At 39.7% G+C, this 14,142-nt stretch overlaps 1 protein-coding gene across 4 annotated transcripts in view; it reads right to left on the reverse strand.

Annotated features, from left to right (window-relative positions):
* Positions 1 to 486: 486 nt before the first annotated feature.
* Dennd6a (DENN/MADD domain containing 6A) overlaps positions 487 to 14,142 on the reverse strand; it is a 69,360-nt gene continuing 55,704 nt past the window's right edge. For all 4 annotated transcript variants that reach the window (XM_013515602.1, XM_013515601.1, XM_005387413.2 and 1 more), the window contains 6 exons: positions 12,447 to 12,536; positions 3,937 to 3,990; positions 3,718 to 3,827; positions 3,433 to 3,535; positions 2,042 to 2,116; positions 487 to 1,514 (listed from right to left, as the gene is read on the reverse strand). In XM_013515602.1, coding sequence (XP_013371056.1) covers positions 1,383 to 1,514; positions 2,042 to 2,116; positions 3,433 to 3,535; positions 3,718 to 3,827; positions 3,937 to 3,990; positions 12,447 to 12,536 — 564 coding nt within the window. In that variant the 3' untranslated portion in view covers positions 487 to 1,382. The remainder of the gene's footprint in view (positions 1,515 to 2,041; positions 2,117 to 3,432; positions 3,536 to 3,717; positions 3,828 to 3,936; positions 3,991 to 12,446; positions 12,537 to 14,142) is intronic.

Consider the following 14,142-nt stretch of genomic DNA (forward strand, 5'->3'; position numbering starts at 1 on the left):
TAATGATTTAGGCAGAAGTTCCCATGTCAAACAACAATAAGTGTTCTGAGAAAGCTGGGTGTGGTGGCACATGACTGTAATCCCAGCACTCAGGAGGCTGAGGCAGAAGGATCACCATAAATTTGAGGCCAGCCTGGGTTCCACAGTGAGTTCAAGGCTAGCCTGAGCTACATAGCAGAGATCTTGTCTCAAAAAACCCAAACAAACAAACAAAAAAGTGTTCTGAGAAACATGAATTTTGGGGAAATAACACTGATCAACAAATAATATGGGAAATCTATTCTATAATCACTCAAACAACTATCACATATAAGGCTTATGGATATCTTTGAAATAATAGCTCCATTTAAAAACAGCTGATTGCCGGGTGCGGTGGTGCAGGCCTGTAATCCCAGCACTCAGGAGGCTAAGGCAGGAGGATCGTTGTGAGTTCAAGAACAGCCTGGGCTACAAAGTGAGCTCAAGGCCAGCCTGAACTGCATAGCGAGACCCTGTCTCAAAAGGACAAAAAATAAAATAAAATAAAACCAGCTGATTTTGAAGTTCATAATTAGAATGCCTTCATTTTAATTAGCTTACACAGGCCCAATTAGTAAAAGGTAAAAGAAAATAAACATACATAATTAACACAGATGCTTTCTTGACTTTGGAGAAACCAAAATTTTGAAAATGGTAAAGGAAACAGTGAAACAAAAATCTGAACATAGTGAGACTCTGTCTCAAACAAACGACCAAAAAAATCTGTGTGACAAATGAAAAAACTACCATGTCTACTAATAAACAAGATGGAAAGCAAGAGAAGTATTTTTAAGCAGTGATGATTCAATAGAATGCCTTATAAAATTACATACCAAAATCAGGCTAAACAAAGCTTCAAAACTAGCAGCTGGACTCTGAAACATGTAGGACAACAGAAGGCACTGCATAAGCGTCAATTACCTCTAACTGCAGTTGGGCAGTTCAGTCTTTTCCTTCCTAAGATGGCCAGTGTGAACATTAGTTTTTATATCCCCCTGAGTTTTATTATGATCGGGCAAAGCAGCACCAATTTAAAAAAATACCTGCAATGCCAGCACTGCAGTATGGAATCGCTTATACTGATGGCCCCATAGGTCTCTCATAAGAGCACTTTAGAACATGATTAAAAATACAGAAATGCCTTTCGGTGTTTCAGTATTAAAGTGGAACCCCCACAAATACCCATTTTTAAAAATAATGCACTAAAATGTCTATTTATACAATGCAGTCTTCCTGCCCTGTATCTAGCATTCGTTGCTATTTTCCACGCTGCTGCCACCAAGAGATCTCCTCTGGGTGTCTGCTCAAACGTCAGCACGCTTCATGATGCACAATACTTCTTGGCTGGAAAATCCTGGGAAATATCATGTCATGCCTGTTTTGAGCAGTATGCTTTGAAGATCCTCTGGCAAGGCCAAGATAATTGCATCTATATGTGTCCGTAACTTTTCCATAGTGTCAGGTTTCACAGGTAAATGCTCTCGATCAGCCTGCAACTATACAAGGAACATTTGGCAGCATTTAAATGAACCTATATTTATATATTATACTCTCTAGATAAACAATTTTAATAGTTTAACAACTAGGAAATTTTAGTGTTAGACTAATTTATAGAAACAAAAAAATTGAAGAACATGCTGTTTAAATACACTGATAAGATCAATAAAAGCATTTTATATAAATTTGTAGATAATATATAGTATTAAATATTAGTGACATTTTCGTAGAGTTCATTAGACTCCATGTAAATATCTCTAGAATAATACTGCATCATGATGATCTGCCTGAGTGACCTCTGATTTATTTATTTATTTATTTATTTAGGGTTTTTTTATGGTATGGGGAATCAAACTCATGACCTCGCGCTTGCCAGGCAGGCGCTGTGCTGCTGAGCTAAATCCCCAGCCCCTACCTCTGAGTTAAAAAGTTACTTCTGGGACATAGCGTGGATTTTCAGTTCAAGTAGGAGGAAAGTATCTTCACAGAAAGGTCAGTTTGATCTTCACCTGATTTGGCTACATACCAGCTTATTTTTCAGCTTCAGTACAAGGTCTACCGTTTCTACTTCTGTGTGTTTCTGGATCCACAGAAGTAGGTCCTAGACAACAGACAAAAATCCAAATCGGCAGTTACTCAAAATGATATTTATACCTCTGTTTCAATAATGGGAAAGGAGGCAAGGGTAATGGGAAAGGAGGACAAAAAGGGAAAGGAGAACAGGGTAGTTAACTCAGACATAGAATTACAGTAAAAGAAAACTTTTCAGACTATCCTAGAAATTCTCAATTAGCTAACATTCAGAATTAGCCAGAATAAGTATCTAATACTTGGAAGTAAAGCAAAATGTAAGAAAAGTCCTTTCTGAGGTAGCCCTTTTAGGTAAAGAAAGAGAAAAAAATGTAGCTCAATGCAATAATAACCTGTACCAACACAGTAATGAGTAATTTATCAGGACAATTACCTAACAAATCAAGATGACTAAACATGAATGCATTATAGAGTGTAAACTTTGCATCTCCAAATAAGCTTTTTTTTTTTTTTTGGTTTTTTTCCAGGACTGGGAATCGAACTCATGACCTCGCACTTGCCAGGCAGGCGCTGTGCCGCTGAGCTAAATCCCCAGCCCCTCCAAATAAGCTCTTCTTGGACTTACTTCATGGTTGCCTTAGTTGTATTCTTTTTCTGAAAGCCACAGTAACTGGAAGTTTATTATTAGAAACAACATTGACAGTAACTCACCTCAGATTTAAAGCTAAATAAAAATAAGAAGACTCTCCTTTATATTTTCACATGCAGTTTAAAATAGGCTGATTACAAATTATAGACTATGAAAAGTCAGTCCGAGCACATGAAAATAAAGTTGATACTAACTGCAAAAGGTAAGTCATAATGTATAAGAGCTGGAGTTACACTGCTGGGATTTGAATCCTGATTCTCTCCAGTGGAGTGCTAGTAAATATTTAACAACCATTCCTCAGAAAAAAGTCTCTAGCTCATGACACTGGCCAGCTTCTATGGTGCAACACTCCCACTGTGGGTGAGGCCAAGCTACCAACCTGAGGTAACTGAAGGCAGAACTGGGAGAAGGTAGCACCATTAGCTCTCCTGGTGCATTTGGTACACTTCTCGCTCACCACTTAGCAGTGATGTGAACTGAGGCAGGTCACCCACCTTCTAAGCCACAGCTGTTGCATAATGCCGATCATACATGCTTGCCTCAGTGAACTGTGAAGATTTATAATAAGAGTGTCTGTATGAAGCGCCTATACACTCCCTGGTATGACACGTGATCTAGACAAATTAGCTACTCTTACTAAGTACAAAGAAGTAGATGTGGGTATTATCTTCAACCTCTAAGCAATACTTTTACTTTCAACAGCTGTTAGTCATCACACAGACACACTGTTTTCTTACCTCTTCACAAAGAGCTTCTAGATGCAGGGCCTCCAATTTTTGGGTCATTTCTTTCCGCCGGGTTTTGAACCAACCATCAAAATTTGGAGACTTCAGAAAATGCCTATAAAAATAAATTTTAAAAGAGCAAAGTTTGACTATACTTTATTTCCCCTCAATACCTTTCTTACTGATAACTCTGAAAACCATGATAAGTAATAGAATTCTAAGAGTCTAAGGCTTTTAAGGCTACTATTCTTTTTAAATAAACATCCACGGATGAGGGGAAGGAAGGCCAAGACTAACCGGTAAAGTCCAATCCAATCGCCTTTTATTCTAGAGGTCAGCTGAGGTCCCGTTTTTTCAAGTGTTCTCATAAATTCTTCTGGAAGGAACTGTCTTAACTGGGGCGGGCTCTAAAGGACAACATGTACTATACTTACAAACTAGAAGTGTACAGTATGTGTTCAAAGAAGATAACTGCAGGTACACAGTTCAAATAGGAATTTATTGGAATATTTATACCTTCCACGGAGAAATAGTTTTCTGCAAAGGCATCAAGCTTGCCACGTATCTTTCCTAAAAACAGGAGAAAAAGTCAATAAAAGTTAGGTGCTCTTACTTATACAGTCTACAACAGAGATCTTAAAACTCTTTTTCAAGATTGGTCACAGTAACTCTAATCTCCCCCACTTCTGTCTGGGAGCTAATGACAATAAACAAAATCTCTGATCTACCTGTTCTCATAGAAGGCAAGACCCCACTTCAGAAGGGTTCTGGTTAATACCTGTGAGGAAGGGATGCTGAAGAATCTAGAGAGAACTACTGATGTTCCCTACCCGGTCTATTAATATTAGGTCATAACCTCTTCATACAATCACATTCGGAGACACTTACCCATGCTTTAAGCATGACTATTCAATGAATTCTCCATACACCCAAAACACAAGCCAAAGGTTGTGAGGCATGCCTGTAATCTCAGCACTTAGGAGGCTGAGGTTGAAGGATCACAAATTCAAACCCAGACTAACGATGTACTGACTTAGCAAGAGCCTTCTCAAAAAGAAAAAAAAAAGCCTGTGACTGGGCATGGTGGCACACACCTGTAACTCTAGTACTCAGGAGGTTGAGGCAAGAGGAGTGCTGTGAGTTCGAGGCTAGCCTGGACAACATAGTGAGCTTTTTGTTTGTTTTTTTTAACATAGTTAGTTCAAGGGCGGTGTGAACTACATAGCAAGACCCTGTCTCAAATAAATAAGTAAATAAATAAAAATATAAAAAAGGCTGGGGGTATAGCTCTGTGTGAAGGCCCTGGTTTCAATTCCTAGCATGACAATAAAGAAAAAAGAAGGGTTTGCAGAGTTTCTGTGTAGCTGAAGTTCCTGGAGGGTAGTGACTGCCCTCCCTTCCTGTGTCTTGCTTTATACATCTCTGTCTGTATCCTCTGTAATACTTTTTATAATAAACCTGTACCTGTTAAGTGTGTCCCTGAATTCTGTGAGCCACTCAAGCAAATTTATCGAACCCCTAAGAGAGGATTTGGGAGCCCCAATTTATAGTCAGTCAGAAGCACAGGTAAAACTCAGGGTTGATGACTGGTATCTAACGGAGGGGGATATCGTGGGAGTTGAACCCTCAACCTCTGAAATCTGTTCCATCTCCAGATAGTATCAGAATGGAATTAGAGGACACCCAGCTGGTGTGTGCTGCTGCATGACTGACTATCTGCCTCCTGGTGGGGAAAAAAATCCCTCTACCTCTTGGGAGTCACAGAAGTGGTCTATGTAGGAAGCATGTGGTAGAGGAAATTGACTCTGAGTTTTGCTAAATTCACCATATTTTCATCATATATGCTTTTCATGGAATCAACATCCCTTTCACTCTCCATAATCTAGAGAGCTAAATTTAGATTAAGTTGGGAAGTCACATTTTCAACAAAAATGTAACTAAATCTCAGACAATCCAATAATACTTTTGTTTTGTATTTTGCTGTTTGAGGCAGGGTCTCGGTTTGTTCCCCCAGGTGGTCTCAAACTCGTGGGCTCTGGGATCCTCTCACCTCAGCCTCTCAAGTAGCTGGCACGATAGGTCTGTGTCACCACGCTTGGCTCAGATTGTTAATGATAATAATTAACCTTACTGCGTTCCAGAAAGTGTACCTAACAGTTATATGCATGAGCCCCTGTAATCCTTGCAACTATCCTATGTGGTGGGTATTACTGGGAAACTAAAATTTCAAAAGGCTAAATAACCTGACTGAAATAACCTATCTTAGACAACAATTTGTGTTTATATGAACTTAGTCTATACTCTTATTAAACACTAAAGTTAATTTACTTAAATACACTATTTTCCCCTATAGTGGTTGGCATTGAACTCTGAGCCTCACAAAAACTAGACAGTTGCTTTACTGCTGAGTTATAACCCCTAGTTTGACACATAGGTTTAAAATGGAACAAACTTAACTGACATTCTCAGACCAAGAAAGAATATTTCTCCCCAAAATGAACAGCAAAGACCTTCACGTTGTCCCCACAGGATGTTCACAGGTAAATTATATTACTAACTATATGAAGTCTATGACTCAGTTTCCAGATTCAGGTTACTATATCATGGTGTCATTCACTTGTTTATATGCATTTCTGAGTCCCTTAGAGTAACCATCTCATGTAGTCATCCACAAATATTTTGTTGATGTGTTTCAAGCCCTAAAAGAAAACAACTTCTAACCCAGACTGATATATCCTAAAAAACTATCTTTGTGGAAAATAAGGTATTTCCATGACAAAGAACAACTAAAGAAATTCATGACCATCAAATCAACACTAAGAAAAATTCTCAAGTATATCCTGAAAAGAGACAATGAAACCAACAATGCCAAAAGAAGTCTATTAGAATGAATATACTAGGCAGAATGAGAAGTTAAGCAAAAGGAGAAGTGGCGTCAGCAATAGGAAAATAATGCAATGGCAGGAATAAGGCAGTACCTTCCAGTCATAACTTTCAAGGTGAATCATCTCAGTTCCCCAATCAAAAGATAATGCTTGTCAAATGGATCAAAAAAACAAAATCCAAAAGTATGCTGTATACAAGAAACACATGTCCAGCATTTGGGAAGCTGAGGCAGGAGGGTCATCACAAGTTTAAGACCAACCGGGGCTAGCAATTTAGCTCAGTGGAACAGTGCCTGCCTAGCAAATGCAAGGTCGTGAGTTCAATTCCTGGTACCAGGAAAAAAAAAAAAAAAGACCAACCTGCCTACATAGTGAGTTCGAGGCCAGTCTGAACTACATAGCAAGACCCTGTCTCAAAAAAATAAAAAAAAAAAAGGAAAGAAATACATGTGATCCAAAAACAAATTCACAAACTAAAAAGGACTGGGGCTGTAGCTCAGGGGTAGAGCACTTGCCTTATGTATACAAGACCCTGAGTTCAATCCCTGATACCACAAAAAAAAAAAAGAAAAAAAGAAAAAGGAAAAAAAAATTAAAAGCAAGAAAACAATATTCCATACAACAGAATACCTGAACAAGCAGAAGTAACTGTCTAACTTCAGACAAAGTAGACTTCAAGCCAAACCAACCAGAAGAGGCAAAGAAGGTCATCACATTTGCTTAAAGGAGCAATTCAAAAAGAAGCAATAACAATTACCAACATGCACACACCTAATAATGGCACACACAATTTCATAAAACAAACATAACTGGACATAAAAAATCAGATAGGGCCAGGGATATAGCTCAGCAGCAAAAGTGCCTGCCTGGCACGCACAAGATCTTGAGTTTGATTCCTGGTACCCACCCAAAAAAATCAGACATCAACACAACATCAACACAGTTATAGTGGGAGACCTCAATACCTCATTATCACAAGTAAAGAGATCAACCAGACAAAAAAGTCAACAAAGAAATATCAGAGTTGAACTAAACCCATGAACCAATGGACTCAACTGATATCCAGTGTTCAAAATATCAACAGCATTCCTCTCAAAACTGGAGAAAACAATCTTAAAATCGGTATGGAACCACAAAAGACCTAAAAGAGCAAAACCAATCCTGGACAAGAGTAAAGCAGAAGGCATCACAATCCCAGACTTTTATGTTATACAGTGATAAAAACAGCATGGTATTGGCACAAATATAGACATGTGGCTCAAAGGAATGGAATAAAGGATGCAGAAAAAAACTATAGGCACATTCATCCATTTCATCTTTGATAAAGGGGTCAAAAGTATTTGCTGGAGGAAAAGACAGCCTCTTTAACAAATGGTGCTGGGAAAAACTGGCTATCCACATGCTGAAGACTGCACCTAGACCTCTATCTCTCATGCACTAAACTAAAATCAAAATAGATTAAAGACCTATATATTAAAACAGAAACAATCATCTGCAAGACTAAACAGGTAAAACTCTTTTTTCTATTTCTTTTCGGTTTTTTGAGACGGTCTCACTCTGTCGTCCAGGCTAGCCTTGAACTCACTATGTATCAGCGATCTTCCTGCCTCAGCCTCCCGAGTGCTGGAATTACAGGTATGCACCATCACACTCAGCTGTAAAACTCTTGAAGGCACAAGCACAGATAAAGACTACATGAACAGAACCCCAATTGCACAAGAAACATCAAGAGAGCCACATGTGGTAGCACACACACCTGCAATTGCACCACATGGAAGGCTGAGGCAGTAAGATTACTGTGAGTTCAAGGCCAGCCTGAATTACAGAGTGAGGCCCTGTCTCAAAAAAGCCCTAAAGAACAAAAAACAAAGAAAATAACATCAAGAATCAACAAATGGGATCATAGCAAATTAAAAAGCTACCACACAGCAAAGGAAGCAAAGAGATACCCAACAAAATGGAAAAAAATTTTGCCAGAATGGAAAAAAAAAATGAGACAAAGGACTAATATCTAGAATACATAAAGGCCTCAAACAATTAGATTTCCCCAAAATAAAAGACCCAATCAAGTAGTAGACACCTGAAATGAACAGACACTTTTCAAAAGTACAAATGACTAATATGTGAAAAAATGCTCCACATTTCTGGGCATTAGAAAAATGCAAATTAAAACAACACTGAGATTCCATCTTATCCCAGAAAAAATGGCTGTCATCAAGAAGTCAAATAATAACAAATGCCAGAGAGGCTGTGGGGAAAAAGAAACCCTTGAACATTGTGGTGGGAATGTAAAGTAGTATAACCATTATAGAAATCAGTACGAAGATTCTTCAAAAACCTATCCCAGCTATTCCACTTCAAGGTATCTTCCCAGAAGAGTTAAAGACATCATATCACATGTATGTCCATGTGTACAGCAGCAAAATTCACAACAGCTACATCTTGAAAGTGGCCCATATGTCTATTACAGATGAATAGATAAAGAAAACATGGTGTTTATACACAATAGAGCTGGGCATGGTGGCGCAGACTTGTAATCTCACCACTTGGGAGGCTGAGACAGGAGGACTGTTGTGAGTTTGAGCCAAGCCTAGGCTACAAAGTGAGCTCAAAGCCAGCCTGAACTGCATAGCGAGACTCTGTCTCAAAAAGACAAAAAAAAAAAGACAATAGAGTACTATTCTGCCATAAAGAAGGAGAAATGAGTCATTTATAGGAAAACAGACTCACCTTAATCCCATAGTAAAATAAATCAGACACACAACCTTAAATATATGGTTTCTCTTACTTGAGAAACCCCAAAATACAACTAAAGAGCAAAATAAAAGATAGATAGTAGGAAATAGGGAGATAGATCTTTTGCAAAAGGGAAGGGGACAAACACATGAAGGGTGGGGAGTCAGGGGAGAGAGGGGACGAAAAGAAAGATGTGTCATGTACATGCACCCGCTTGTACCAGCAAGGAGCCACATATATGTGGCCACAAAAAGTTGAGGTTTGGATCCACACCAACAGAGAAGAGCCACAGCATGATCTTATACAGATGAAAGTAAGTTTACTGTAGAAGTGCAGCAGACATGAGCACAGTCCAACAATACATCATTACCACACAACGAGGCAGGGGCCAGCACTAACGGTGAAAGAGAATCTTCGGAGCCTTCGGCAGCGACAGAGAGAAAATGTCCACACTGTACTCAGTTTGTTTGTTTCTTAATTGTTTGGTTTTTTTTTGTTGTTGTTGTTTTTTGTTTTTTCTCCTGTACCGGGAACCGAACTCACAACCTTGCGCTTGCCAGGCAGGCGCTTTTGCCGCTGAGCTAAATCCCCAGCCCCCTGTTTGTTTCTTAAGTACTATGTTCAGACAAAAGTGGCTTGGTGCCAACAGGCCTGCAGATCTTAGAGCAGTGTGTCGGGCCTCACTAAAACCAGACAGCCTCACAGCACGTTCAAGGCTATCTGTACACACGTTTCTGTCCTAGGGGAAAGGCCAGCTTCTCTGCAGAAAGGCAGCAGCCAAGGTCATTTCCGCAAACACTTGCATTTCACCAGCTCTCATCACTTTTAACCCTTCCTCTGACCCGACTCCCCATAAGGAAAGTAATCACTATGTACTGCAAGTGCATACTAATAAAAAATTGAAAAACAGTTTATGTGCCACTGTCACCCAAACAGAGGAAATGATACTGGGCAAGACAGGTAAGAGTTCCTGTTACAACGGAGCTATAATCTCATGGATATGTGAATCTGTGCTCTAGAAGACAATTACCAGAGAAACAAATTCCACAGTAACCCTCTCCTAAGGTGCAAAACTCAGTAATGACATATTTCCCATCAGTTTGGCTGAGTGCACAGGCTTCCCTCCTGGACAGACCTGCATGAAGATACACAGAACAGCTGCAGTCCCTCACCAACCATGACCAGGCGGCCAGTCATCCCCAGCCCACGCCACCGAGCAGTCCGCAAATGCAGAAGAACCTACACGGCTCCTGGGGAGAATTACACTCGAGCAACAACGGGAACAGGAACCGCGTTCCAGCCTCAGCCCCACTTACACCAGTGACGTGGAAAAACACTGCGGTGCCCAGCACGAACGTGGACGCAGCAGCTGCAAGGGTTCTCACTGTGGCAGCCACTGCACGCACAGACACAGTAAGAGCTTCTCAAAGAGATGCCACGGCATCGGAGAGAGAACTCTGAGTCCCAAAAAGATTATACTGAGGACAGGAAAGGAGCGGAAAAGCACCTCGAAGAAAAACTCAGGTAGGATATAGGACTCATCAAGCTGGCCTAAAAATACCCACCCGTAACACGTGATTTCTTCTTTACGTGCCCGAAGGGCAGCATGAAATAACACTATCTCTGAAGACTGGGGCATCTTCTTGGAAGAATTTAGTTTTTGTCTCTGTTCTCTCTGCTGGCCATCAGACTGGGAAACCTAGAAATGCATCTGACAACCTCCACAGCACCTATTAATGAATTAGATCTGACGTTGTACATATAGTGATGAATATAATCCTTGGATGGCTGCGGTACTTGCTAATTTGTTCTGAAAATGCGGCATTCTTAATTCAGTAAAACCAAAGAACAGACACTAAAATTAGACTAACTTATACCTACAAGATCAACCAGTAAGTATGTCAAGCTGATTAATATCTACTGTAGCAATATGGTCGAAAATTTATTTCGGTATTAGTTATAACTATCTAGTATAAATGATTTTAGTATATTAGTTATGATATATTTTGAAAATTACAATGTAAACCTTAAAAGAATGAATACCACTGATATTAAAATCACTACACTGCTGGGTGTGGTGGCCCACACCTGTAACCCCAGCACTCGGGAGGCTGAGGCAGGAGGATCCTTGCGAGTTTGAGAGCAGCCTGGGCTATATAAGTGAGCTCAAGGCCAGCCTGAACTGCATAGTAAGACCCTTTCTCAAAAAGACAAAAAAAAAAAAACAAAAAAACCCAAAAAACTACATTAAGAGTTTCATTCAAAATAAATATTGTGGCCATACTGTCACAGGATTATTGAAAATATTAGATGTTTAATATAAATGGTTACAGGCTGTCTATCAAAGACTACAAATACAATCTGTAATCCCAAGCACTGTGGGAGGTTGAGGCAGGAGGAGGCAGGTTTGAGACCAGCCTAAGCAACTTAACAAGACCCTGCCTCAAATATTAAAGAGAGACTTAGGATGTAGCTTAGTGGGAAGGCCCTGAGTTCAATCCCAGAGGAGGGAGGGAGGGAGAGAGGGAAGGAAGCAAACCACACTTAATTATGCTAATTGTTTCTTTTCTTTCTTCCTGTGTGTGTGTGTGTGTGTGTGTGTGTGTGTGTGTGTGTGTGTCTGCTGTTGTGTTTTAAATCCAGGACCTTGAGTGTGCTATTTATTCTTAAGTAAAAAATAAAAATCAAAGTATAGCTACAAACTGCACTGTGTAGTTTATACACTAAACTTTTCTTGCTTTTACAACATAAGGACTTCAACTTCTGACTATTGGGCAATCACCTTAGACATTTTACGTGGTCAAGTTTCTGTCCAAGGTACCTTCTTGGTAAGCTTTTTTACTTTTCATTACTCAACTGTTGGATTTAATTTCATGATTTGTGTTCAATTTTATTAAAACCAGCTTTAGCCTAAGTAAATTTGTGTCTACTTTAAGAGATTGGAAATAGAAAAAATTAATTTTTGCCCAATTTAAAAAATTTGTATCAGTCATATCATTGAAGGTTCAAACAAGCCCAGTGTAGTGGCACACGCCTATAGTCCCAGCTACTTGGGAGGCTGAGGCAGAAGGATCACTTGATTCCGCAAGTTTGAGAACAGCCTAAGCAACATAGCAAGACTCCATCTCAAAAAAACAAAATTTTTGTTCACATGAAAGCTATTTAGGGGAAACAGAATATGCCCTATGTAACAAATAAGAAAATTGAGGGTCAGAGGTAAGAAATAACTTACCAAAGTTGCATAATTCATACCCCCCTCCCAAAGAAAACCCAAATCTTTTGCAAAAGTCTCTCTGAAATAACTGAACAGGAAAAGCGCACAACTTCAGGTCAGGAGGATGGGAAAAACATTCACATACCCTCAAGAAATCGCCACACTGAGCAAAAAGATATTTGCTAACTTACTAATGGAATGATGAAGCTTTGTGTCAGTTCCAAAAAATATCGTCGGAGAATAACGCTTTGAGCCTCAGAAGGACGTTTCTGTTGCACACCCTAAAAGAGGAAACGATGAGAAACCTATATTCTAGTGTCAGGAAACACAAAACAACAGGGGAATACCAAGTTCAACTGCTTTGTAAATACACATTTGTACTTGATATTAAAAAAAAAAGCTGGAACTTCAACTTGGAGTAATTTAATTTGAAGTTTACTCTGTCACATCATGTGAAAAGCATCTTTATTTTTTATTTTTTTAATTTTTTTTGGTTTTTCTCCGGTACCGGGAACCGAACTCACGACCTTGCGCTTGCCAGGCAGGCGCTTTGCCGCTGAGCTAAATCCCCAGCCCCAAAAAGCATCTTTAGACAAAGCCGGAGAGAGCCAAGGGAAAGGCAGGAGGAAAGGCTGATCAATGAGTAATAAGTTATACTTACAAACAAGAAGTTCTGAGGTGGTGACATACACAACATACATTATATAACAATTTGTGTTTTGGTGCCCACCCCCCCAGTACCAGAAATTGAACTCATGACCTCGCGCTTGCCAGGCAGGCACTATGCCACTGAGCTAAATCCCCAACCCCCTATTTTTTGGTCTTTTGGAGACCGGATTTTGCTATGCAGTTCTGACTGGTGTTGACCTTATTTTAAAGCCCAGAACTCATGGCAATCCTCCTGCCTTGGCCTCCCGAGTACTGGGATTACAGGCATGTGGTACTACACCCAGCCCCATACATAACCATTGTGTACTGTAATTCTCAAAAAACTAGAAGATAGGACTTTTTAATGTTTTCACCATAAAGAAATGATAAATGTTTGAGTCAGATAAGTTTAACCTGATTTAAATGTAATAGCACATACATATCAAACAGTACTTCATTAATATGTACAATTTTATGTTTTTCTATATCAGATAAAAATTAACTTAAAAAAACAGAAGAGTGCAAAACCTAAGCGATTTCAGCATAGGGGTGATAATTTTATTTCATATTTGCTATATTAATAGTATTTATTTATTTATTATTATTAATTTTTTTTTGACTTTTTGAGACAGGGTCCTGCAGTTCAAGCTGGGCTTGAGCTCACTTTGTAGCCCAGGCCGGCCTCGATCAAACTTGCAACGATCCTCCTGCCTCAGCCTCCCGAGTGCTGGGGTTACAGGTGTGCGCCACCACGCGCGGCTAGTATTTACTTTTTAAAATGCTACTTATTCCCTATTGTTAGATGTTAATTGCCTCAAGACAGAATCTGTGACTACTGATTACAGCTCCCAAGTTTCCAGAAAATTGGCACTCATTTGTAGCTACAACTCCAGTATTCAAGCCTATAACTGAATATTGCTACTTTAGTCTCTTGATTCTTTTTTTTTGGGAGAGGGGGTTGAGACATGATCTCGTTATGTAAGCTCAGGCTGGCCCTGAACTCACTATGTAGCCCAGGCTGGCCTTGAACTCACAGAGATCCTCCTGCCTCAGCCTCCTGAGTACTAGGATTAAAGGCATGCACCACCCAGCTTTTCTGAATTCTATTTTTTCTTTTTTTGTCTTTTTGAGATAGGGTCTCACCAGGCAGTTCAGGCTGGTCTTAAGGTCACTTCATAGCCCAGGCTGATCTCAAATTCACAACGACCCTCCTGCCTTAGCCTCCCAAGTGCTGGGAAT

The sequence above is a fragment of the Chinchilla lanigera genome, unplaced genomic scaffold (genome assembly GCF_000276665.1).
Source record: "Chinchilla lanigera isolate Chin_1 unplaced genomic scaffold, ChiLan1.0 scaffold00029, whole genome shotgun sequence".
NCBI lineage: Eukaryota > Metazoa > Chordata > Mammalia > Rodentia > Chinchillidae > Chinchilla > Chinchilla lanigera.